This window comes from Dreissena polymorpha, chromosome 12 (genome assembly GCF_020536995.1).
Source record: "Dreissena polymorpha isolate Duluth1 chromosome 12, UMN_Dpol_1.0, whole genome shotgun sequence".
NCBI lineage: Eukaryota > Metazoa > Mollusca > Bivalvia > Myida > Dreissenidae > Dreissena > Dreissena polymorpha.
Window position 1 is genome coordinate 40,925,122 of NC_068366.1, and position 27,770 is coordinate 40,952,891.

At 33.4% G+C, this 27,770-nt stretch overlaps 1 protein-coding gene across 1 annotated transcript; it reads right to left on the reverse strand.

Moving 5' to 3' along the window:
• Nucleotides 1-1,373: 1,373 nt before the first annotated feature.
• LOC127854062 (uncharacterized) lies at nt 1,374-27,491 on the reverse strand. The gene is made up of 7 exons (XM_052389004.1): nt 27,402-27,491; nt 7,192-7,317; nt 4,924-5,045; nt 4,448-4,524; nt 3,218-3,361; nt 2,510-2,629; nt 1,374-1,705 (listed from the first exon to the last, which is right to left on the reverse strand). Exons 2-7 carry the CDS (start codon nt 7,306-7,308, stop codon nt 1,683-1,685), a joined length of 603 nt encoding a protein of 200 aa, XP_052244964.1. The 5' UTR covers nt 7,309-7,317; nt 27,402-27,491; the 3' UTR covers nt 1,374-1,682.
• Nucleotides 27,492-27,770: the final 279 nt, after the last annotated feature.

Consider the following 27,770-nt stretch of genomic DNA (forward strand, 5'->3'; position numbering starts at 1 on the left):
TGTATACTTTTAAAAACGAAAGAAACACATAGACTGGATTTAACAAGTAATTCTAATAAACGTGTTGTGAAAATAAACATTTTACATAACTATTTATTTAACCTGCGTACACGTACCATTCCAGTATTGGTGGTAGGTGAATCATTTTAAAGGAACCGTCCAACAGATAAAGCGTCGTATCGACGCGATTCGATATTTTGAGAAACTACGAGGATTGCTTATAAGGCTAAACAATACATCCGCTCTGAATGTGAGCGTGAATGGTCGAGTGGTCTAAGCGGGAGGCTTTTTACTCTAGGAATCCATGGAGGGGTCAGTAGTTCGAGCCCTGTTTAGGGTTACTTTTTTCCTTTTTTATATGTTATTCTTGTTTTGTTTTTTTACTGGAGATTTTTAGTTCAAATGTTTATCAATATAAAGCATTTAAAGCATTTAATGACAAGCTGCAATACATGCCAAAATCTGTTGGACGGCCCCTTTAAAAGAACCATGGTTTAAAAATAAGTATCATAAACTAAGCACTGTAATAATATTTTTTTTTTAATGCGCTATTGTGATAAATAGCGTTATTATTTATTTAGTTTTCTCAGTATAACTGTATATCAACCATTATTAAACGCGTGCTGTCTGGTCTTACTTGTCATTTTAAACATTTTAACATGAAACTTTCATTCAGATGCTGTTGACAGAGCGTTCTTTATTTACTAAAAATACTGGATAAATTACTTGCATACAGCTAACATATATAACATTATGGCGTTAGTAAAATCAATAACAAGATGTATTTAGACGATAAGTGGTTTGTTCAAAAAGCAATATGTCTTAGAACGTTTCAATAATTGCTGTGGCTATATATTCACCGTTCAAATATACCGGGTGATCACATGTTTATATATGTGTGTTTGTATTAATTACATGTTGTGCGTTGTGTGTATTGCTTTCATACTGTTTGGTAATAGATGACTTGCGATCGATGATAAGGACCTCGTGCTGTATGATGCACCTGAATTTTTACATGTATTGTTAAATTCGGAAACATTCATAAATTTACTTACTATTTCTTATTACTATGGTATCCATTTATTGTATTGACACACCAAACAGGTTATTGATTTAAGATAGACCAATCTTACAATATCAAATGCAAAAATACAAATAATTCGATATTCAGCCACCGACACTCTGTGATAATAAAAATAATAGTGATAGATGCTTTTTCAAACCGTTGTGCCATAATGGATGGATTATATTAAGGAACTCAAATCAATGTCTCTTTTCAAGAACACGTTCAATAGACATAAGAATGAAGAACAGAACTAGACCATGGGAAAAAAGTTGTGATTTGTAATATATATACAGGCGAAACATGTTGCTTGAGTCTTAAATACCTTTTATTAAACAAATAAAGTGTGTAGTTAAAGGTGGTTAATTACATGTGATATTTAATTGTATTACGCTATAAGAACTTTTCAGCTTTAAGAATATTCTTCTTTTGTCGTCTAGTGTAATCATTGGTTGGAAAAGAGGGGAAAAGAACCAGTACAGTGGAATGTTTTGTTTGCAATCATGGTCTTTATTTTGATGAATTCGTAACTTTCAAGAGCATTGGATAATGTCATTACATAAGGTTTTAATTATTTTATTGTTGGTATTAGTTGTTCTTCCTGCTGATTGCCGTGCATTTACTCTTCTGGATTCGGACATTCTGAAATGTCAAAAATACAAGTGATCTACATTGACAATATCCTGATAATAATGTACGAAAAAGTAAATCATAGCCATGCTCGAACTTAAAATGAAAATGCCAACACATTCATGTTCAATAGCGAACCACACGTTTAACAAAAAAGACATATTCCTCTAAAATTGCCACCAATTGGTGTTCCAGCCCAGGTGCAGCTTTCAGAATGATTATAAATACAGTATAACATAAGCTTTCACAATATTAACTTAGTCATGGTTGAAATTAACAACCGACATTTCATTATATTTTCACTATAAGGAGGCTTTATCATAACATCCACTTTAAAACTACTCAGTACACACTACTCAAATCACAATATAAAAAGACCCAAGTCTGAATCAGAATCCATACATATAGCCTCATTTTGTAGACATGATTCAACCACTCACAAAAGTGCCATAGTGACGAAGGAATCTAAATACAAAGAGATAAGTTCCGAAAATGGCCCTATTCATGCACTGACAGGGACACATAATCTCATTACGTCTAACATAAGCCACCCAATACTAAGACATTTAAGCGTGTTCAACGTCCCCTGTATTCCTTCTGCTGACAATTCACATGACTAGGCTGTGGTTTTGGTGAAAATGTATACAACATTGTGTGAACTTCGTTCAGAAAATTCGTAAGTATGCACAACCAAAAGTCAAGTCACGTTTATATTTCATGAATTATTGTTAAAGTATTTGAACAACTAAATAAAACATGTCGGACATTTTATCTATGAAAATAAGCGGTAAAAATAGAAATATGTTCATCATATACCAGTTCCAGTCCAGACGTATGTGACTGCGGGGTTGTCGAAGGTGAGGCCACTGATCGCTCTCAGGTCAGCGGCGATTCTGCCCCAGGGTAGGCCGACGAGGTTTAAGTCGCCCGTCAGATCTGGAATCGTAATATCAATTTCATGATATTTTATATGCCTTTGAAAGCATCAGAAGACACTGGCTGCACAATGACATAGTTGGACAAAAATGGATTTTAACTTAAGTTTAAAATTACAATTTTTAAGAATCCAATTTTGCAAAAAAAAACACATGGACAAATAACATTGGGCTAACAATTATAATGGCTTATGCATGTATATGTTATTAACATTTATTTTATTAACAAAAGATATTAAAGGTTTTCAATTTGTCAATGGTTTTTATGTGCGGACATATTGACTCTTTGAAAGTTGCGCACGGGTTATAATGCACCGGAATAATTACGCGAACTGAAAATACATCTTATGTTGGGATAAAATTAATTTTAAAAATCTGTGTTCGATAAATCAAATTTTAAAATACTGAAAGTGCATAAACATCCGCACTCTTTAATCCTTCATTTCACATCTTGCATAACAGCTTATTGCACAGATTAAATACGATTTTAAGAATTTATGATGGATACGAGTCAGGATTCTGAAATATTTTTCAACACAAATGGATTTATCTAATAAATGAAGTCATTTATGTGATTGCTTTTACTTACTCGTGCGCGTGTCTTTTATCACGAGGTCGAAGAAGCCAGAGGTACAGGAGCCAGATGTAGGGCCTGGGGTTAGGCAGATGAGCCACCAGAAGTACTTGCTGGGATCTTGGCTGTAGAAGGCTTCGAACCTCTGACCTGGACTAACTGAATGGGAAAAGCATGGTCAGCAAGTAAAGCTGTTGTTGAACAACTACGCTTAAAAAGCTGTTAAGATTCTTAATCCGCATCTTTTCAGAAATATATTGATATTTCTTTATGGCAAAAGTAATGATGGCACTGATCACAAAGTATGAATATTTTAGTCCCCATCGGTTTAAACTGAAAACATAACCGAAACATAAATTTGAAAGCTGGCAGCATTTTCCCGCTATCTGCATTTGAATAATCACACGCCCGCTTTGACGATGCTCTCCGGTAATATGTATGTAGAAGTTTACTAATAAACGACGCGCAGGCACATGGATCTCATAAGGCTCCTGCGCTCATTTACAGCTAAATGATAACCAGCGAAATGTAAAAACATATACTTTAAAAGGCTTGATTAACAAGCAATACACTCTTAGGTTTGATGATGACTGCAATAATATCTTTCGAAAATTATGTGTTCATTTGCAAACCAATGATTTATCTACCTATTTCAGAACTGCATAACCTCTACAGTTGTACGAGTTTTACAACATAAATGTTACATGAAGTAAATAAAAAACAAATGCGACTTCATAATAATGTGCAAGCTAAATGGATGTATCATATAATTATACATATGTATATATTTACCTTAGGGCGCAAAGATTGCTCAATCCTGTGATATTTGTGCTCAGAAATAAAATATCTTATATTTTTACTATTTTATCGTTGTAAACATGGGGAAATTGTATGCGAGATTATGTTTTAACTTCGTCAAACCGTTGTAAATGTGTCCGATCAATAAACATGTGTAATAAAAGAAAATAGTTCTTTAAAACTGAGGGCCGAAATCGGGATATATCAGACAACAAATGTCGATGTTGACATTAATTGTTCTACACTGTGAAGTGCTTATTACAAATGAATGCATGTCAAGTTACCATGTAAGACGAACTATGCATGACCAAATTCTTATTCAAGGCTTGATAAATTACAGCTGGACCTGCATATTCTTTCTTATTAATGTAATGCCACCGGCAAGGGTAAATGTATTAAACAAGAACAAAGGAAAATGTCCTACAAAGCCATCAAACTCACAACTACCTTCCCTTAGAAGTACTGCACCAGAATGGTCCGATCCCAGAGTGTAACTGATTACTGTCTCTTGACAAGTAGTTTCGCTACAAAATGAATGGAGACCTTTATAGCATGTATCAAGAATATTTACTTATGCTATTGTGTGAATATTATGCATAAATGTTAAGATCAAAATATAGCGCATATTTTTTAGCATGTGAAGGCATCATAACAAAATGCACGTACATGTTAGCATTATGTTTAATCCAAAATGAATTCATTGAATCATGTTTCATACAAAAAAACAATACTACAACAAAACACGGATACTATCTTGTTTGCATATAAGATAAGCGTGGATATGTAGTTACATATATAGATAGGACTGTGATTATTAAGAAAGAAAAGATGAGATACCGTTTAAAAAAAAAGTTAAATTAAATTAGTGATAGAAATAAAGAAATAACGCGAAAGTAATTGATTTTACAATAAAAGTTACATACTAGAATGTAGTCGTACGGGTGACTGTGTTTCCAGAGACACGCCAAATGTGTTTGGCCTTACCAAGCGTACCTGGCGTTCCGATCAACACCGAGTACAAACTCAGCCATTGGCCCGTTGCTATCTAAAAGACCGAATAACTGTAGTGAAGACAAGTTATAATTTTTGTTTAATGATTTAATAATGGCTGATAATAAAATATAGATTCAATATTTAAGTTCGATCCATGTTTACAGAACAGAACAGAACAGAACAGAACAGAACTTTATTTGTTTTCACAGGTTACAAAACAATGACATTTTGTAACAACATGTGAGCATATGTAAAAGATAATTACACAGATATCAAACAAACAGTATTATATACGATAAATCATAGTAGATCAATTGGGAAAGTGGTTGTTATGTGAAAATTCTCCAGTAGAGGGCCAGTAACATAATGGTTATTTAAACAATATATTGTCTACAAACAAAAGAAAATTTGGGTTTTGAACCCGTAGGTGTTGGATAATTAATAGTTAAGTACGTATGTGAATTCGTTCTAATTACAAAATAATGTATAGTGATCACCAACAGCCACATTTGTTATAATATTACTTCTACAAAAGTAAAACCAACAACAACATTAAATAGTTAACAGTTAGTGGTGGAATATTTATGTGGATACACTCCATATTAAAGAGTAGGATTAATGATTTACAACAACAGCGTTAGTTATAATAATACTTCTAATAATAGTAACAACAACAACAACGATGCTAATAATGATAGTAATACTGATAATGATGATACTAGTAATCATGATGATGATCGAGATGACGACAATGGTGATGACCATGATGATTATGATAGTGTTGATTATAAAGCCAGGAAGAGCAAATATTACGAATACACTTAACATAATACAGGGTACATAGTTCTACCATTTTATTATTATTATTATTTATTTATTTTTAATTAGTATTTTTTTACGTGACATTTCCTTTATTTAATACATACAAGAACATGCATTCGAGTAGTAAGTTTTCATTTTTTTGCAATATCCATTTTTAATGTGATTTTATGGTTGAACGTAGGTAGGTCTTCCTAGTATAAATAGAGTACTCTCCCGTCTAATAAAATGAGGGAGGATAACCGTCGGAAAACTATTCAGCGATTAAAAAGTTTAATTTTATTTTTGCAATATCCATTTTTTAATGTGATTTTATGGTTGAACGTAGTTAGGTCTTCCTAGTATAAATAGAGTACTCTCCCGTCTAATAAAATGAGGGAGGGTAACCGTCGGGAACCTTTTAAGCGATTAAATAGTTCGGTTAGACGTTTATCAGGAATTTCAGTTCATAAAATATAAACGGTTACATGTTTTTGCAAGTATGTTTCATTGAAAACGATATCTATAGTGTATCATAGTGTGCACAGTTTAGTGGTGATCTTGATTTGTTATATTTTTTGTTCTGTGTTCGAAGAACAAATAGTTTGTTCCCAATGTCTAAAATATAAAAAAATTGCGATATGGTAATACAGTTGGAAAGATTACGCAACAGGCTTGTCATATCCAAAAGGGATCAAGTGTTCCGCAGTATGCAAAACAATTTGGCTGGAACACGAGGCTTCTTTCATAAATGTCTTCATGGTATGTATATAAAATTATAATATCAAAACAATATCTAAATTATAGGTATTGATCTGTGAATATAATATTTACAAGTACTAATAAGAACTAACTTAATCATACTAAGTGTCGTTTTTTTTCATATTAACCAAAACATCATTAAACCTGTAAGTACATAACTCTCTACACACATGGCTAACAGGATTCCTGTTCAAATTGTAAATAAAAAGTAAAATTATATTGTCTCTGTTAACAAAAATCTTAAGCATTTCATTTAAAGTAAAATATAAAAATAAAACGCTTATTTTTAGGTATGGTGTACGAAAGCGAAAAGATTGTATCATACTTACTCTTCACCACAAGTTAGAGAGTTATGTGAACCTAGTTTGTGTAGAAGGAACATACTTACAACTCTTGAAGATAGTGCACACATGGAAAATTGTACTTTGCGGTCATTGGCAAATTTCGAAAACAATTATTGCGCTGGTAATTTCTGCAATCGGAAAGATTGCAGGACGAAATATACCTGTTTTACGAACAAAGCTTCGTGCAAATTCATCGTCCAAAGTTTGCAAGAACTGTTTATGCATGTTTTTCTGAATACAGCGTAAGACGAAGCAAAACAGAAAAGCAAAGCAAAACTCGCTTATAACATTTACCTGAGACGTAAATTGTTGCTGGTTTACTCTTGGTCTGCGAGATTTGCCTTGTTCGAATTCTGCGTCAATCATACACACACACACGGCAGCGATGATAAGACCAATCAACCACTTCATGACTTCTGCCTTTATATATTAACTCAAGTATTAGTTAAAGGAAATACTTCGAGCGTCCTATACCATTTTAGTCTTTCATTTCATATATGTTAAGTGATGGGCTAATTATTCTTTAAAAAATTAAAGAACGTTGTTTGTTTTGCTTAACACGACATACATTTTTGCCTACCCTTCGCGTCGTTTTGTTAAATAAGCTTCGTGTTTTCTATTATTTATTCTAAATTCGTCAATATTCAATAACTTGAATATAAGGTTTCGTTACATTTGACAATATTCGCTTACGTAGCTTTATCAAATGAAATGAAAGAATAACAAGAATAAATTCAGTATGGATTCATTTATACTGTCATTCCATATTCGTTTGAAAGTGGGGTATCTTTTCTAATTTAACTAAATAGTAACAATTTGTCAGAAACGAACCACAGGTGGAAGTAACGTACCCTGGATAGTATTTTTTTGTTATTTAATTTTTTTAAGAGCCCAATATATTCAAATAAATACATAAAATCATGTTTAATCAGAAATAATTGACAAAGAGCCGTGAAAAAAAATCCCCACACTCTGATATTGGAATCATAACAAGGTCATTAACTAGAATTTATCATAGACCTGTCTTCGCGGGCCGCAAAAATGTCAAAAGTAGCTTTAATCAAAAGCATCCATTGATCCTCCTATGGGCAATTGGACAACCTTTCAAAAAAAGTTCACTTTAAAAAAATCTGTCCAGCCGTTAACTCACAGTCGGTCGAAAACCGAGCAATATTTCGAGTCCGTTTGTCAACCCGAATAAATCTTCTACAGACTTTCAAACAATATTTTTTGAGTTTTTGCCCCTTAATCGATAGCTCGCGTCCTATTCCTTTAAAACAACGAGGCGTGTCAAATAATGCATTCACATGCAACCACTTCCCCTTAAAACTTATTCCAATACAATCAGAATGATAAGTATTTTTCATTTATTTACATTTATCAAAACATCGTTGTTGTTGTTGATTGGATATTTATGTGCCTGGCTCTGTCAGTGTAATTCACTGATAAGCCGGGTTCAAGAGCGATGGCTACTTTCGTTTTCAAGTAAATCAAATTTAGAGTTATAACAGTTGTTGCAAAGAAAATATAACATTTTGGAATAAGTTTTTAGGGGTAAGTGGTTGCATATGCATGCATTATTTGACACGCTTCGTTGTTTCAAATGAATAGGACGCGAGCTATCGATTAAGGGGCAAAAACTCAAAAATATTGTTTGAAAGTCTGTAGAAGATTTATTCGGGTTGACAAACGGACTCGAAATATTGCTCGGTTTTCGACCGACTGTGAGTTAACGGCTGGACAGATATTTTTGAAGTAAACTTGTTTTTAAAGGTTGTCCAATGGCCCATAGGAGGATCAAGGGATGCTTTGGATTAAAGCTATTTTTGACATGTTTGCGGCCCGCGAAGACAGGTCTATAATAAAGTCTAGTTAATGACCTTGTTATGATTCCAATATCCGAGGGTGGGGATTTTTTGTTCATGGCTCTTTGTCAATTTTTTTCTCATTAAACATGATTTTATATATTTATTTGAATATATTGGGCTCCTAAAAATATATATATATGAAAAATACTATCCTGGGTACGTTACTTCCACCTGTGAAACGAACGGGTCGAAACTCAACCCAAACCAGGGCAACTTTTTTCTGAATCGAAATAAAACCGATTTTGCGACGTAAACTGAACGCAATTGCGTCTGAATTCAGTTTAAGTCTAACCATTGAACTTTAATTTCTAAAATTAATATGAAAATAAAAACAACGGCAAAATAAAGACTTCCTTGTTTAATTTCGAAATCAAACTGAACTTTACATTTGATGTTTTTTACCAAAACATGATAAATATGTAATGTTTGTCATCGATTGCGCCCGGTATTTTTTTAAGAAGCCCAAATAAATTGAAATAGATCTAAATCATTAAAATCTCAAAAATTTGTATGGACTTAATTTTCTGACAGTATTTAAGTTACAGTATCAATAAAATATATAAAATGAAATTCTTAACACAGCACTATCGTCAAGCATACTTATTATTAAGAACTTGCAAATTGCAGCTCTCACAGCTAGTAACTTCACGGATTAAACTACATGTATACAACATAATGCACTCTTAATTTTCTGTAGAAAAATGAACGAGTTCATTTTGCGTAACCCATAAGCCGGCGATATCGCCTTCAAAGGCGGAGCTTCTAAAATCGGACCAATGGTTTCAAGACGCTGACGTGTAGTTATACAGTGACCAGTACCGTCACCGCACTACTTTTGTAAAGTAACATACATGAATAAACAATACCTGTTTGTTTACTTTTGTTTCTTTTATGTTTTATTAAAAACAAAAACGAAATTGAAGAAAAATATAGAGAATATTAGGTCGGTTTCGAATAAAGGGAAGTTTTTTCGCGAGGCTTAGAAAATCTGAACCACGAGCCTCGGGCTCGGCGAGTGGTTCAGATTTTTGGGCCGAGCACACTTAACTTCGCTTTATTCGGCACCGACCTAGTATTCGATTTATCCGATCAATTTTCTTAGTTGTCAAATATTTTTTTTAATATATTACCAAAGCAGCTTTCCGTATTTTATTTTCATCACTTGATTACGCAATTTATGACGTCATTTGTCATCGTGTGATGCATTTCGGTGACGAAACATTTTACAAAAACAATATGGACGTGGTTGATTTTTACAGTAAAATATTTGTTTTAAGCATCGAACGTATGGCGTGTCAAACGTTGCAAATTCAAATATATTTGTTGGATAATTTTCATATATATGTTGGATAATTTTCATATGTATGTTGGATAATTTTCATATAGAGTAATTTCGGGTATTATCGACCCTTTAGTGATAAATAACCTTATTTTCTTTTCATATCTACTTTCACTTCAGAAAATACATGTCACTAAGAAATTCCATAGTTTGATTGGATAATTTAAGCCAATGAAATTACTTGTACCTCAAACTAAAGTGTATGGTTGAAACGGTTTAAAGTCAAAACGGCCTCTGCTAATATCGACTCCTTGCGGCAATTATCGACCCCCTTAAGGTGTTTTTAATACAGATGTATGCATAAATCAATTTTTAATTAACATAAGTAATCTGAGAAACACATATGATATTAACACAGTAAATATAAATAATCTAAGAAAGTCGGACGCAAGGCATACAAAGTAAATACAGTAGACTCTCTGTAAACCGGACTGTCTCGGGACCGGCCTGATCGTCCGGTTTTCAGAGAGTTCCGGTTTACCAAGAGTATGCATATTGCCGAAATATACATGGTATGCATTGTGTACAGAATCACATAAAAATAAAACAAACCATATACATTTACATGTACCATGTGATAACTGTGCGCAGGTACTGATGATGTTAATTGCATTCTTAAAAAATGTGTTTTTATTCGATTAAAAGCAAAAAAATAATCCATACCGACTTGTTTTGATTAATCCCAAAGTGAGAGTGGTACTTTATACATGTACGTACGTGGCATTTGTCATATAGGCGAGTGACGACACAAATAAGATTGTTGTAGATACACGATTTATTATTCAATACATACATATACCACATTTCATAAAACATACACACAAGCAAAAAAACAGCGTCATAATTATTTTTTAAGATATTCGTAATCTCAAAACCTACTAATTCTTGAAGTTTACGATTTCACGAAAAAGTCCAAGATCACTCTCTGATTGAAAGCACATTTCTCCTTTACGATCTTATTTTCTGCAATGTTAAGAAAGCTATAAAATCTTTTAAAATACCCGAGAAGATCACAAGAAAGTGATCGTCGCAACGGCATGTATTAATTATTTTTTTATTAAATTGTTTATCATAGGCGATAATAAATAATTAATAAAACGATCGAGTCAATCACTTTACTTTTTGGTGTTACCGCACGTCTATTATAGACATTCACAGTTTGTTTTACATTACTTAATCGGACTCCCATAGCGCGGTAACGACTTGACACCATTATGTTATGTTTAATCCGATTATCGATAATTGAGCGAGCAAAATGTGTGACACCACACTCGCTTTGCTGACTAGGTATTGTTATTTTGACACGCCTCGGGCATCTTGAGAATTTAGACCGTCCGGTATACTCAATGTATTTTACGTTGAAAATGACCAAATTTATGGAGATACCCGTCCGGTTTCCGGTTTTCAGAGAGTTCGGTTTATTCAACATTTTTTAACAAAGAAATAGAAGAAGAAAATACGGGACTGGCCCGACCGTCCGGAATCGGGAGAGTTCCGGTATTCCGAGAGTCCGGTATTGGCAGAGTCTACTGTATCTACTACTTAGATATGACGTAATTAGAGTTTTAATTAATCGTGATGTGTACTCCAAATACATACTTTGATTAACTTTTAGCGGAAAACCTATGTTTAAACAATATTTCTGTTAGTTGCATGCATTACCAGAGATCGGGATAAAGGTGCGCAGTGCGTTCTTTTCCCATTAAAACAAAAAAGTGCATCATTTCCGTAATGTTTTTTTTAAGTTGTTGTTGTTGTCATGAAAACTTGTTGATATCAACGCAAAACGTCCTATTTTAACTGACGCGATTTAATTAAATTATTTTGTTCAACTCCGCTTTTGCTTTAGTTTGTTAATTTAATCCAAAGTTAAATGTTACCAAGTGTTGTTTTTTACTGGAATTGTAAACAAAGAGTCAGTTAAAGTCTTCCGAAAATTTGCACTCTGTGTGAATTGACAGTTTGACGTCATCAAATGAAAGCCGCTTCCTGTCTGAAGTAATAAAGCGACAAATTTCTCGCCGACAAAATTGGCTTCCTTTGTCTAGCAATCAACATGCCGAACCAATCGTGTGTTTGTTCTTCAATGGCAATCGTCAAATTTAATGATAGCAGGTGCATAGCTCCGCCTTCGAATCTTTTGCAGAGAACGGAGATGGAGTTAACGGTTAATTGAGCAAGGGTTTGCGAGGTGAGTCGATATTACCCGACACAGAAATTTTTGTGTACGGTAATATCGACCCCCCCCCCCCCCCCCCCCTTAAAATATTTGTTACAATGTAAACGATTCATTATGTTATAAAAACAACATCCGCAGGGCTTATTTTATCCAGATATACATATGCTTGATCATAAGTATAAATAAAAAATTCAATGCAAACATACAGCACTACGTACTGTTGTCGATGCGTTTAATTTTTACCGGTAAAAATTCGAAAGTTCACTCTTCCTATGTAAACATCAAACGATGACGTCAAACATGACGGAGGCCGATCAACTTTATATTTTTCTGAGAAAAACATAACAAGAACATTAATAACATGAATTTAATTACTGGGGGTCGATAATACACGCGGGTCGGATTTACCCGAAATTACTCTATAGATCTATGGTATATAATTTTCATATATATGTTGGATAATTTTCATATATATGTTGGATAATGTTCAGAAATGTGTTGGATAATTTTTATAATTATTTTGGATAATTTTCATATATATGTTGGATAATTTTCATATATATGTCCTATAATTTGCATCACGGGAAATGAACCGGCGTGGCTGAAAAGCGGAGATGGCTAAATTTCGCTTAAAGTGCTTTAAGTGGAACGGAAAGGTCTAATTAACATTAATGCTGAAATTTCAATAATGATTTATGAGTTCTTCATTTAGATGATTTCTTTTGTATCTTTAGAAAAATATTCAAAATAAAACATATGAACCATTTTCGTTTATAGAAAACCCTGTCCTTGGAAAGGGACACTTCTCCCTATTCAATCATACCGATTTGACGGCATCACAATTAATTCAACCATTTTGATAAATGACTTGAAGAAAATTAAATATACCTGTCCTTTGATAAGGCTAGTGGAACAATGCCACGATTCGCTCTCTATGTGCAGCAATGTACGTATTGTGAAATATCTATTCTTCCATTATTAACGAATTCACTTGTTATATTCAATGTTATTTCGGATAAACTAAATTTCGGACAATATAAAGAACAGTCATTTCGGCCTCGGGACGTGAATAGTTTATATGTATACACCGAGCATTAACTATTGACAATTACCAATTAACGTATATCTTTTATTTCTTGGATTAATAGTCGGAATTTATTAATTCTAAAAACAATAAAGATGCTAAAGAATTTGTATCACCCAAAGGGGTGTACCCATACTCCATAACATCTAAGGACCATGCTTTTGCCCTGTGATGTTAACATAGCCATGAAAACAAACCATCTAAACTCAAATTTGTGTTTATATGAATAATTATTGCAATTTTAATGGCACTGGGTAGTATTAGGGTCTGTGACCAGGGTTGAAAATGCTCTGAACCAGTAATACAGATTACTAAGCACAAAAGTCATATTGGGTTTTAAGGTATTAATAAGCTTGACATTATCAAAGCAATATTACAGGCTTTTGACTAAATCCATTTAACAACTAGTAATTTGGTTTCTTTTCAGCTGCAGAGATGATGTCCCAAAAGTTGCCAACTACGTTGAAGTCACCGTACCTCAGTACCTCCCAGATGACTTTAAGACCTTTTTTCGCATGAAAGGGGGACTTTTGAAAGAGTTATGGAGAGAATTTCAACTGATGATCAGCTTTGTCGAAGGATTGCAACTGGGGGTCGTTAACAAGTTCCATTGGATAAGGACTTACTAATGGCGCTTTGGTATTTGGGTAATTTATAGACAGTAAGGTCTATTGCAGACCGTTTTAACGTATCAAAGTCAACTTTCTGAGACAATAACCGAAGAATGCTGACAGTTTTATGTGAAAGTCTTCTTAAGACAGTTATATGTTAACCATCAAACAATGACAAGCAGACTGTGATTGCTGAATTTCAAAATAAGAAAGGCTTCCCTGGAGTCTTGGGGGGGGGCAATAGATGGGACGCACATAAAAAAATGTCGGCACCTAAGAAAAGGTCTCCAGACTACTTCAATAGAAAAGAACACTAATCAATAATCTTGCAAGCGGTTTGTCGAGAAGACAGGCGTTTCACAGATGTGTATTGAGGCTGGCCTGGAAAAATGCATGATGCACGCGTTTTCCGTAACTCGCGTTTATATGCTGAACTTTCCGGGTTTAATGGAATAAATCACATAATAGGAGATGAAGCTTATCCGATTTCTAGATACTTAATGACACCATTTTGCGATAATGGTCACATTTCAAGGGAACAGGTGAACTTCAACAAAGCTTTTCTGGCACCCGTGTCCTCATAGAAAACAGCTTTTGCATGTTAAAGAGTAGATTTTGCAGACTTATGTTTATTGATATTGTCAAAACAGTCATTGCAAGTTGCATTCTGCAAAATTTATCAATTTTAAATGACGATGAAATTGACATTCTTTTTGAAAATAACGATAATAACTTTTCATTATTTGTACCTCAAAATAATGTCGAAGGCGTTATGAAAAGAACAATTATAACCAGGCAGTTAACGGTAAAATCAATTTATAAGCTTTTAGTTTCTGTTCTACCTGTTGAGACAATTTAGTTTGGTTAACTTTTTATATTTAAATTAATGAAACATACTTATAAAATTGTCATTTACCATTATTTTTGGTAAATGTTTGGTTTTCACTAATACTGCTCAGTAGTTATTGTCCCCTACCGGTTTCACCGGCGGGGACTAATGGTTTGCGCTCTGTGTGTCCGTCAGATTGTCACACTTTTCTGGATCCTGCGATAACTTTATAAGTTCTTTATATTTTTTCATGACACTTTTAACATGGACAGATGGCAATATGGAGATTATGCACGTCATTTCTTTTTGTTCCTATGTCAAGAATTATTGTTGTTATGGCAACAAATAGACTAGAAATACTGCTGAAAATGGTGGATCCTGCACACTTTTCTGGATCCTGCGATAACTATAGAAGTTCTTCATATTTTTTCATAAAACTTGAAACATGGATAGCTGGCAATATGGACATTATGCACGTCATTTTAGTTTCTCGATACATCAAAAATTCTGGTCGCTATGGCGAAAAATTAATATATATTGCTGACAATGGTGGAGCCGGTACAGGACATATATTGCTTGGCAATAGTCTTGTTTACATTATTTTGTAATCAGACGGTTAGTTTTGAGTCCTGATCATGTATTTATCTTCATATTTTTTAATTAGAAGCAATAAAACATTTAAGTGTCCATATGTCTGTTAAATGATAAGGTATTTGTGTATCCAACAGAATTGTTTTCACATGTAAGCAATCCTATGTTCTTGAAAATATGTCTATTGCTTTTAAATAAATTAACTAAAATACTATTGCTGTTCCACTTTACGGCAAATTACATAACAAACGATAACATATCTTTAAACAACAAGAGCACCACATAACGGCCACGCTCGGCTGCGGGTGCAGTTTTGAATTAATGAGAGCTTGTCAGAATTATTTTTTGAGAGGTCACAGTGACCTTGTCCTTTGGCCTAGTGACCCAAAAATGGATGTGACGTGTAGAACTCATCAAGGTGCATCTTCATATGAAGTTTTAAAGTTGTAGGTGGAAGCTCTTTGATTTTTAGAGCCAAAGTAAACGTTTTAGCGAGACGCTTGAAGAGGGACGCCGAGCTGGCTATTACAATACCTCGAGGGGTTTCTCCGAAAACAGCCGAGCAAAAAAATCAACAACAATAATAATAATATCATCCATGATTTGGAATTTGACACTTATTTCATTAAAACTTTGAGTCAATGCAACATGCTATTGTGTTGGAAGCTTCTTACTAAAGTGTATCGATTTTTTTTCAAAGTTGCATGCATGCAAATTATAATTGGAATGCAAATGTTTAACCTCGAATTTTAGTTAAAATATATTCAGAACTGCACACAAAGAAAAATTGCCTAAGCATGCATGTATCTAGGAACAAGAGCTGTCAAGAGGACAGCACGCTCGACTATTCGAGTGCTTGACAGTATAACGTAAGCCATCATGGGGTAAGTGTTTAAATTATTCAATAAGGTCAAGGTAGTAGTTCAGGAATATTTTCCACAATCTATTGAACATTTGTGAAGACATAAAACAAACTAATAAGATTTTATTTCAAGTTTGATAGCAATAGCTTGGATGGGAAGTTTGGACGGTCCTTCAAAAATAACAAGAGGGCCAATATGGCCCTAGTTCGCTCACCTGAGGGGAGTCGGTTCATTTAATCTTTACCAAACGTGAAACTTGACCTAGATATTGTCCAGACAAAGATCCTGGTTAAATTTCATCATTATTAAACCAAAACTCTGGTGTATGGAGTGTTTTTGTTTTTGTAAGATTTTACCTGGTGACCTATATTTTGAGTTGCCCCCCCCCTTACCAAACATCAAAATTTACTTACAAAAATAAATATTTTGACCAAGATTCATACAATCTGAAACAAAATTGTGACCTCTAGAGTGTTTACAAGTATTTTGTATAATATAATGAAAATTTGGACAATCTAAGGGCAATAATTATGGCATTAATTATGTGATTTTGCTAATTATCAAACTTGACTGAGATCTTTCAGCAATTTTCATAAAGAATGCTTGAGAAGTGTGAATGCTAGAGTGTTTACAAACCAAATGTGGACGAACGGACGGCGGACAAAGACCAATTCTAAAACCTCATCTGAGCAATCAGGTGAGCTAAAAAATGTGCTTCACCGATTTGAGCCATTTTCCAACTTGTCAGAGAAATCAATAAAACAAACTAAGTTTCACGATGATTAGGCAAAAAATAAGACTTCTAGTGTTCGATCACTAGGTTTCTCTCTAGTCACATAAGGAAAACTGCCCCCTCCCCCCTGGCGGCCATGTTTTTTGACCGCTCGGGACCATTTGCGAACTCATCTGAGATATATATAAAATTAATCACATCACTATGTTCCATGATGATTGGGCAAAAAATGTGACTTCTGGAGTGTTCTCAAGCTTTTTTTACTATATAATTATTAAAAAAAACCACCCCCCCCGGCAGCCATGTTATTAAACTGACTGGAACCATTTTTTAACTCAACTCTCGTACAAATGTTCTGACCAAATTTCATGAAAATTGGGCCAAAAATGTGACTTCTAGAGTGTTCACATGTTTTTCACCGATCTGGACCATTTTCGAACTATTCCGAAATATCAATAAAACCAATGTTTTGTCCCACTTTCATGATTGGCGGCCATTTTTTCAACGGACCAGAACCACTTTTGAATTCAATCTACATATCATTAAGACAAACATTTTGACAAAGTTACATGAAGATTGGGCATGAAATGTGACTTCTACAGTGTTTACAAGTTTTTCCTATTTTGACCTAGTGACCTAGTTTTTGACCCGGGACGACCAAGTTTCGAACTCGTCCGAGATTTTATTTGGACGAAGCTTCTGACCAAGTTTCATGAAGATCGGACAATAAATGTGGCTTCTAGAGTGTTTACGAACAAATGTGGACGGACAGACGACGGACAAAGACCGGTCACAAAAGCTCACCTGAGCAATCAGCTGAGCTTAAAAAGGAAAAAAAAATTGGGGGTAGGGGGGGTGAGAGGGGGGGGGGCATAATGTGGGGTGTTGTCATTTATTAGATGATCTTTCAAAAATAAAAAAGGAAAAAAAATTGGGGGGGGGAGGGGGGCAGGGATTCTGGGTATGGGCATGGGGTATTGTTTGAGTGGAATCCATTGTGGTATTCAAGTTAGTGTTGTTTTGTCAAAGTATTAATAAAATCTGATCATAAATGAAGAAGTTATGGCAATGTAAGTAAAATTTACTCTTGACCTTGAGAGTCAAGGTCATTCAAAGGTCAAGGTAAAAATGAACTTCAGAAGTCAAGTGGATCTAAACACAAAATTCAACAAAATATTCAGTAACTGAGACAAAAAAGGGCCATAATTCTTACAAAATGCTTGATAGAGTTGTCTGCTCTTGTGTATAGATTGGGGTCATGTATGTAGAGAGGTTTGCAAAATGTGAAAGCAATATGTAAAGGGACATTGGCAATATTTGAGGTGTGACGCACACTTTAACATAGGTTTATTAATAATATGCATATTCTAAATGGTAAAAGGGCCATAATTCTTACAAAATGCTTGATACAGTTGTCTGATCTTGTTTATAGATTGGGGTCATGTGGGTAAAGAAGTTTGCAAAATATTAAATTAATATGTCAAGGGACATTGAACATATTTGAGGTGGTAAGCAAACTTTAACGTAGATTTATCAATAATATGCATATTCTAAGTGGACAAAGAGCCATAATTATTACAAAATGCTTGATAGAGTTGTCTGCTCTTGTATATAGGTTGGAGTCATGTTGATAAAGACGTATGCAAAATATGAAAGCAATATGTCAAGGGATAATATATAATAGTCGAGCTAAAAAACATTGAAACATAATTTCATATGGCTGCTCTTTGTTTAAGGCATTTATGTTCAAAATGTCTATGATGATGACATAACATATCAATATTAAGGTATTGTGTTTGTTTTATTGGTTTACTTTTATTGAAATCCATAGACCACTTCCATCACAAAGTAATCATTCCATACTTGAGCTGATGATCGAATGTTAGATCTATTTTTGCTTTAAGTGTCAAATTCCATCACAATCTGTTTTAGTGTCACATAATGGCTCTTTGATCCCGTCGCTCTGTTGCTGTCTTTAGCTCGACGATAAGCTGCCACGATGGTCTTCCATCACCCTTCAACCTGCTTGCTATTAAAAACCTTTACTGTTAAGAGATTTGCACAGTTTTTCCCACAAAGATTTTTTTAACAGGGGGTTGTTGAACTTATCTACATTTGCTTTGTACAGTTCAAGCAGGAGCAGGGTTTGTGATCTTGCCCATGTAGTACTGGAAGTATCTTTTTGGTCTTTGGTTCTCAGGCAGAGACTCTAAAAAACATTAAAACAAATGTTTTATATAGCCTATAGATAAAACTCTGGTCTGTACAGGAAACAACTAGAGCTTTGTCACAAACGTGACGTATACCCCAACATGCCGCATTGGCACAGAATATTTTGCATGCTGTCTTCACAAAAAAGAAGCTAATTTATGGCGATTTTTAAGAATTATTCTCTCATTATTATTTAAGGTCATTTAGACATTTGAACTCTTAGTTCGTTCGCATTGCACGCCGTCCATTGACTTTGATAAAAATTAATGTACAGAGTCATTTTAAAATCACACAATGAATGACATTGTTATAGACGGACAAGCACATATATGGCCATTTTTTACTTTTGAACTACAAGTGTAACCTTGACCTTGGAGATATCAACGTAATTATTTCACATGGCATACTGTTCAATTATTGTGAACAAATTTACCACGTAATTTTAAAATGTCACAATGAATGACATAGTTATGGTCCAGACAAGATCATTTATGGCCATTTTTGACCTTTGAACTAAAAGTTTGACCTTGACCTAAGATTTATCGACATAATTCTTTTGAGCGACAAACCGTCCCATGATGGTGAACAAATGTTACTAGTCATTTTGAAATCTAACGATAAATGACATTGTTATGGTCCGAACAAGCATTTTGACCTTTGAAATCCAATGTGACCTTGACCTTGGAGATATCGACGCATTTCTTTCGCATGACACACCGTTCCATGATGGTGAACAAATGAACATAGTCATTTTAAAATCTAACGATAAATGACAGTAATGGTCCGGAAAAACTATCGGTTTAAAGCGCACTAAGTGACTCCCTGACCTAGTTTTGATCAGGCATGACCCATATTCAAACTTGACCTACGCCTCACGTAGATACAACTTGTGACTAAGTTTGGTGAAGATCAGGTGAAATTTTGGGACAGACCCACAGACAGACAGACCGACAAAGTAACTCCTATATAGCCCCCATTACCAATGGTTTTGGGGTATAATTACAGCATCTAAAAACAATGACAATTAACACACATCTATAAATAATGGCAGGATATAAATACTAATACATTGTGAATAATAGAGAACGGTTAAATATCATAACCCTTTCCTACATACACACTCCAAATTTGATCACTTTTGAGCAGGCCTTGACCATTCCTTTGAGAATCATTGTGAAAGGGTGTGATAACATTCACAGCATGATAGGTCAACTTCTATGTTGCATTTTAGAAAGCTAAACTTTCTGAGGTTGGTCATAAGATTGTGCATGAGTTTATTTTATTTTGTAACAATAAGATTTAATTTATAACACAATACAGGTTAAATGTGTGATATAATGATCATTCCTAAAAATGTATTTGTGTTATTAATATAAAGTAGGAAATTAACTCAATGAATTTCATCATCATCATAAATACTCATTTTTGTCAACATCAACAGCAGCATCAATCATCATCCGCTCATGGTCACCCATACTCATTATTATAATAATCCTTTTCAGCAATACATGTACCCTTAATTCAACCACCAAATTATGCATAATCATAACTATCATCAACATCATCAATTATCACCATCATCATAACCCCCCCCCCCTGTTTGTCATCCTCATTTATCATCATTATTAAAATTGTCACAATCTTAAGCATAATTATCATTTCCATGATCATAATTACCACAATCACCATCATATTTGTCACCATCTTCACCATCTTTACCATCACTATCATCTTCCTCACAACTATCATAAACATCATAAACTAGAGCTTTGTCACAGACGTAACGAATACCCCCACATGCCGCATTGACACAGAATATTTTGCATGTTGTCTTCACATAACACAGCGGACACCATGCTCAATGTTAAAAACGCATTAAGTGACCCCATGACCTAGGTTTTGACCCGCCATGGCCTATGTTCGAACTTTACCTACACATCATCTAGATACAACTTCTGACCAAGTGTGGTGAAGCTCGGGTGAAAACTACTTGAATTAGAGAGCGGACACCATGCTGAATGTTTAAAACGCACTAAGTGTCCCCATGACCTAGTTTTTGACCCGGCATGACCAATATTCGAACTTGACCTAGACATCATTTTGATACAACACCTGACCAAGTTTGGTGAAGATCGGATGAAAACAACTTGAATTAGATAGTGGACACTTAATACGGACCGACAGACAGACCGACCGACACACAGACAAGCTCACTCCTATATACCCCCCTAAACTTCGTTTGTGGGCGTATAGTGATCCACTCATGGTCACCATTATCATCTTCAGAATAATCCGTATCAGCATTACAATCCTTGTCATAATCACAATCATCATCACCAACAGCCTTACCTCCCCCACCACCATCGCCACCACCATCACTTGGAGTACCAGCACTTGTCTTCCCTGCAATACAAAATAGACAAGCAAATCCTTTGAATTGATATCCCCCGCAAATATGCTTCTGGACACAAGAGTGTTATATTTGACACACAAAAAAGTATTTTTTTAGATACAAAGGGCCACTACTCCGTTATTAACAAATGGTGTACAATGTCATTTTGCGTGCATCATCTTCTTACCAATATATATATATATACTCATACCAAGTTTCAATGAAATCCGCCAAAGCACTTCCAAGATACGACTCCGGACACAAAAGTGCCGGACGGACGGACGGAAAGACGGACGGACAACGCCAAAACAATATCCCTCCGCCTATGGGGGGGGGGGATAATAAAATCTCTTTCAGCAGCTATAGGATTTTTTTATTCATTGCAATATGGTTTTTTCTATTGTGATGTTTAATTTTTAAATAATTTTAATGTCGAGGCTTGTCTTTAAAATGAACAAACATAAATGAACTAAGTTCAAAATCAATGCATGTACAGTATTGGTAAACATTGTTTACAAACACGTTAATTATAGTAATAAAAAAGGTCCGCAAATAATGTTATGCATTAGCTGCCTGTGCTTCTTGAGACTAAGTGACCAAATCACAATGTTTACTTTGAAATTAAAACAAATCATTTACTTTTTTTCACAATAAACAATCGGAAAAAATACAAGCACATGAACATTTGTGTATTATTTGAATCCCTCATTATCATTAAACATGTAATCAATCACATTTGCAAGTTTCATTGAAAAGTAAAGAGATAAGAAAAAATGTGAATGACAAACCTTGCCTCAGCACAGATAAAATGTACTCATGTTGCATGATTGAATGGTCTGAATTACGAAGCGTCGCCACATCTTCAATCGATTATAATGATTAACGCATTTCAATGTTTAAAGAGGCTTTAAGAGCGTAAATAAGGAATGGGATGGTCAGTTAGGCTCGATTTGTCATTGTCGGCTCGGGTACTAGTTACATGTACCCCATGTACACTTAAACATACTTACATATCCCCCGGGTACGGTACATATACTCATACATACCCGGGAACTTTAGCGCTAAATCGATCGGTGTTAGCAATTATTTTATAAATTAAATATTTTCATATTTATGTCTATTTTCTGTTAAAATGGAATATATATTATCGAAACTCATACTAAACAAGCTTGTTGATGCATTTTTTTTTAAATAGCTGTCTGTTTCGTAATTACGGTAATCGGTAGCGTGTTTTGGGGGCAGGAATAAACAGTCGGGTACAATCTAAAATCGGCTGGGTACGTTTGAGTATATTGACTGTACCCGGGGTACATGTAAGAATACTTACATGTACCCGAGGTACATGTAACTAGTAACCTTGCGGACAATGACCAATCGAGCATCAGTTAGGTGGTAAGGTATATTTTATTTGACATGAATAAAATGGAAATTGAAGTATTGGTAACTGATAGACAATAATCACACTAATTAATTCCAAATTTGACAAAATAAGTTTGTTGCTTTTTTTCAAGTTACAAATATTATAAGTTTAAGCATACCATCTGAATTCTGGGCCTTTACAAGGGTTGCAGATTATATGATGTGATGCTCTTCCCCGTCAATACTGACAACAAATGTACTGAAAATACAGTTTAGCTTAAAGAGACTTCTTTAACAAATGGCAAAATCATGCTTTAAGATCGATGATACTGCAGATTATATCAATAAAATATTGGAAGTAGATTAAATTACAGGAAATTACATTTGTTAAACCACCGTCTTTCATGATAAAAAATAAGCCGAAGTGTGCATATCCGAATTAAAAGATACTGCTCAAATAAAATGAAAGAACACCATAATGTTACAAATAATTGCAGGATAATAAATGTGCATATTCATACTGTAGTTATGATCCAAAACTTAATATTTGTTTGCCTTTTGAGACTCAGAATTTGAAACCAAATTCGTAATCATTTTACTAACGTCTTTGTCGGCCATGGTGTTTGATGAACAAACTTGACGCTCGAAAAAGCCATATCCGTTGTTTAGTCATACCCGTTAATATATTTCCCAGCATGCAAATCATAGGACATATATATATGAAAATTATCCGACATATATATGAAAATTATCCAACATATATATGAAAATTATCCAACATATAAATGAAAATTATCCAACATATATATGAAAATTACCCAACATATATATATGAAAATTATCCAACATATACATATGAAAATTATCCAGCATATATATGAAAATTATCCAACATATATATGAAAATTATCCAACATATATATGAAAATTATACAACATATATATGAAAATTATCCAACATTTATATGAAAATTATCCAACATATATATGTAAATTATCCAACATATATATGAAAATTATACAACATATATATGAAAATTATCCAACATTTATATGAAAATTATCCAACATAGATATGAAAATTATCCAACATATATATGAAAATTATCTGACATATATATGAAATTATACCACATATATATGGATTTTACCATATATATATATGGATTTATACAACATATATATGCAATTATACCACACACAAATGGAAATATACAACATATATATTCAAATAAACCACATATATATGGATTTTTCCATATATATATATATATATATATTTATTTATTTATTTATTTATACAATTTGTATATGAATTTATACAACATATATATGCAAATATACCACATACATATGGAAATTGAATTTTGCACACAAGCCATACGAACGAATCCAAAATGTATTACGGATTGTGTGTTTGTCATGCATAACACCTTAAGAACAGACACTGGAAGTTATTTTTGTTTTTGCATTGGATTAAAGTTGCCATTGAGGTAAGTGTGTCGTTTATACTAAATTTAGTTTTTTATGATCCTTTTCAAAGCTGAAATAATGGCATTAATCTATTCTACAGCACAGTTTCAGCTGCAATCATTGTTTTCATTTTCCAAATAACGTGCAGCATGTAATTATAATTACTAGTAAAACTTCAGAACTCCATTTCTTCGCGCAGGAAAAATGAATAACAAAACCTTAAGGGGCGGGTAGTAGCTGTTCCCGAAACTAAGATTACAACAGGTATTGCCTCCATAAAAGCATACAATTCTGAGTTGTTTTTTATGCTCGGATATGTTTGAATTGTTTCAAATCAAAGGAAAATAGAAATATAAGAATTGATTCTTATTTTTTACCGAGAAGCGCTAGCGCGCTTTACGGAATTTTTAAAACTTGCCATGAGCGTTCATATTGCATAAACGCCCGAAAAATAAGAATCAATCCTTAAATAAGCCCCAGTAAATTAAACGTCGGGAATAGAAGGATGCTGGATGTTGGAGAACGCTTTTTATTCAAAGCTGTTGACAACGGTTAAATGGGTGTAGCCAGAAAACATTAGAGCAGTTAATTTTAAAATCAATGTTTTCTTCTTTGATTACACTAAAGGATGTTTTTGTCATTGATACTTTAACCTCAAACGTCTTTTATTTTGTGGAATTGAATTAGTTAATACCATCCTCCAGACTAAACTGTTAAACTAAATGATGAAAATCTACCAGGGTCACCTCTGAGCTTACTTTTTTTATCATAAAAATTCAAAAAAAATAGCGACCACAATTAAACTACAAATTATTAGAAACTTGATTATGTGGTTGCATGAAAACATCCGCGCGCTATTTATAGAAAGCATAGTTCTCTTTTGGAGTTGTTTTTTAGTAGAAAGTTAGAACTTATCTTCGAGTTGGGAATACAGTTTTAATATGCAATATAATTTGTACCAATCAATACAAGAAATATAAGCTTTATTAAATTTTCGATTAAATCTGTTTATCCTTTTTATTAGCAAAAACAATCCGCCGTTACATTTAAAAAGTCCTCATTTTTACAATAAAACTTTAACAGTGAAACATTTCTGGGAGTCTTGACCTATTTTCCTTACCCGCGAATCGACATTTTGGCTTCTTTGGCAGTGTTGTTTTGGAGGCCAAATACAATAGTTATTTGTTTTTCTGTGATTCAATATAACCTTATGATAATAGCATATAATCATTTCAATTGGTCCCACAAATGTAAAGTATTATATTATATGTGTATAAAAATTATTTTGCATTACTTTACTATGGCGTGTCGAACGTTGCAAAATTCAATGTGTCCATACATATGTAGTCATTTTGAATATGTTTGTTCTATATTTCCATTTTGTGTGGTATAGTTGCATATATATGTTGTATAATTTCATATATATATAAGGTAAAATCTGATATTTGTATTGCATAACAAATATATGTTGTATAATTTCATATTTATGTTTGATATTTTCATATATATGTTCTAAAAGTTCATAGATGCATACAATATTTTGATATATATGTGGTATGGTTCTGATATTTGTGTTGTTTAAGTTTCAAAATATTTGTGTGTTCTAAACGTTCATATGTGTCTGCAATATTTCCATATGTTTGTTGCAAAATGGTCATATATATGTTCCATAATTTGCATCTTTTTTTTTAAACACACATACCAATACTGAATAAACAAACCATTTTCTGAATGAGAATCTTAATTTGACAAATAATTTGACATACAATTTTGATTAAACACCTTAAAATGCCTTGAATACCGAACGCTTTTAAGCGCTCTTTGACTTATTCTTATTCCGAAATTCAACTGATTTTAGTAATATAAAATGAACCAATATCAAAGTTTCTTATTACCATTTATCCATGTGTATTATAGACAAATATATTGCATACTATGTATTTTTAACTCGCAACAAATCACAAATTGTGTGCTATATCATTCATTTTCAAATGGCTTGCATTATCAGAAAGTTCTACGAATCAGACAAGCAAATACCCAATTTTCATCATTTATTGCAAAGCTTTAGACTGCACAATGAACGTATAAAAATAATTCGAATGAAATGGAAACATTTTGGTACCATTTAGAGCATTAAAATTATTTATGCCTTTTTTCTATATGCCGAATTCAGTATGTGCAATGTTACCGTGTAGTTTATGTTTATCGTCAAAGGTGTATGGGTTTCATACAGTATTTTAATAAGGATTAATTTCCGTGTAAATACTATGAGTGTAGTATGTTTGTTTTTGTTTTTGTTTCTGTGTTGTTTTTGAGGACATAAAATAAGTAAAATAGTTTTTAAAACAGTTTATATAATAGAATCCTCGAACCACGAACCTTAAGTGTTAAGAAATGTGTGATTTCATGCTGAGCTTAACAATTACAGTGTTTCGTGATTTAATCAACCAATAGGAAACTTAAATTTGGCAGAGACACGGCATAGAACAAAATAATTTGCTAAAATTAAACGGATTTTTCACGGTTTATGTTAAATTTGTATAATGTGTGCTCATAAATTAAAAAACAATTGTTTAAATGTATTATTATTTCGAGCTACAAAATAATTTCTGAGAGACATGCCGTCGTAATAAGGGTTTTACAAAATATGCATAATTAATGTTTAACAGATATTTCTTCAAAATGCATTGCATGTAAACAGATCTCTTTTTTTTTCTTTATTAGTTGTTTTATATCAAAATACTACAGCTTCTAACCTTGAAACTACCCTTATATCATCGAGCAATTACTGCAAAAACATCGTATACTTTCCAACACGTTTCTTAAAATGACCATCAGTCATGAATATTTAACAAACTATGAAGCGTTAAAACATATTGTAAGTTTCGATCGAAGTAAAAAATAATTTACAATTTTAATGTTTTAATCCAGAAAATCACAATTATATAAAGTTATAAAAAGTAAGCACGTACTTTCAAAGGTGGTAAAACAGTTGCAAATATCGATGTTGCTCCGGAAAACAACTCTCTGCATATGAAGAGTTTAACTCAATGCATTTAAATTTAAATATGTTTAACTATTGTCTTCGATACTTTATGGAGCGGCGTAGCCATATAAATGCATTGGTGCACTGGCTTTCAGTGAATGCAAAATGAGTTTGTAAATGTACCTCGATTAGTTTGATAATTTAAAAAATATATATTATAGTTATAAAACTATCAATATTACACCAATAACACTGTCAGTGTATGTAAACTATTTTTAATGATTAACCTTTAAAACAATATTTAAGAAACTGTCTTTATAATCTTAAGCTACGAAATTGTATATAGGCTGGAATG

Coding starts and splice junctions, on each gene's coding strand:
- LOC127854062 (XM_052389004.1), bottom strand. CDS start 7,308: ATGAAGTGGTTGATTGGTCTTATCATCGCTGCCGTGTGTGTGTGTATG. Junction 3,362..4,447: donor TGCAGTACTTCTAAGGGAAG/GTAGTTGTGAGT, acceptor TTTCCCATTCAG/TTAGTCCAGGTCAGAGGTTC. Junction 1,706..2,509: donor ATACGTCTGGACTGGAACTG/GTATATGATGAA, acceptor TTGACATTTCAG/AATGTCCGAATCCAGAAGAG.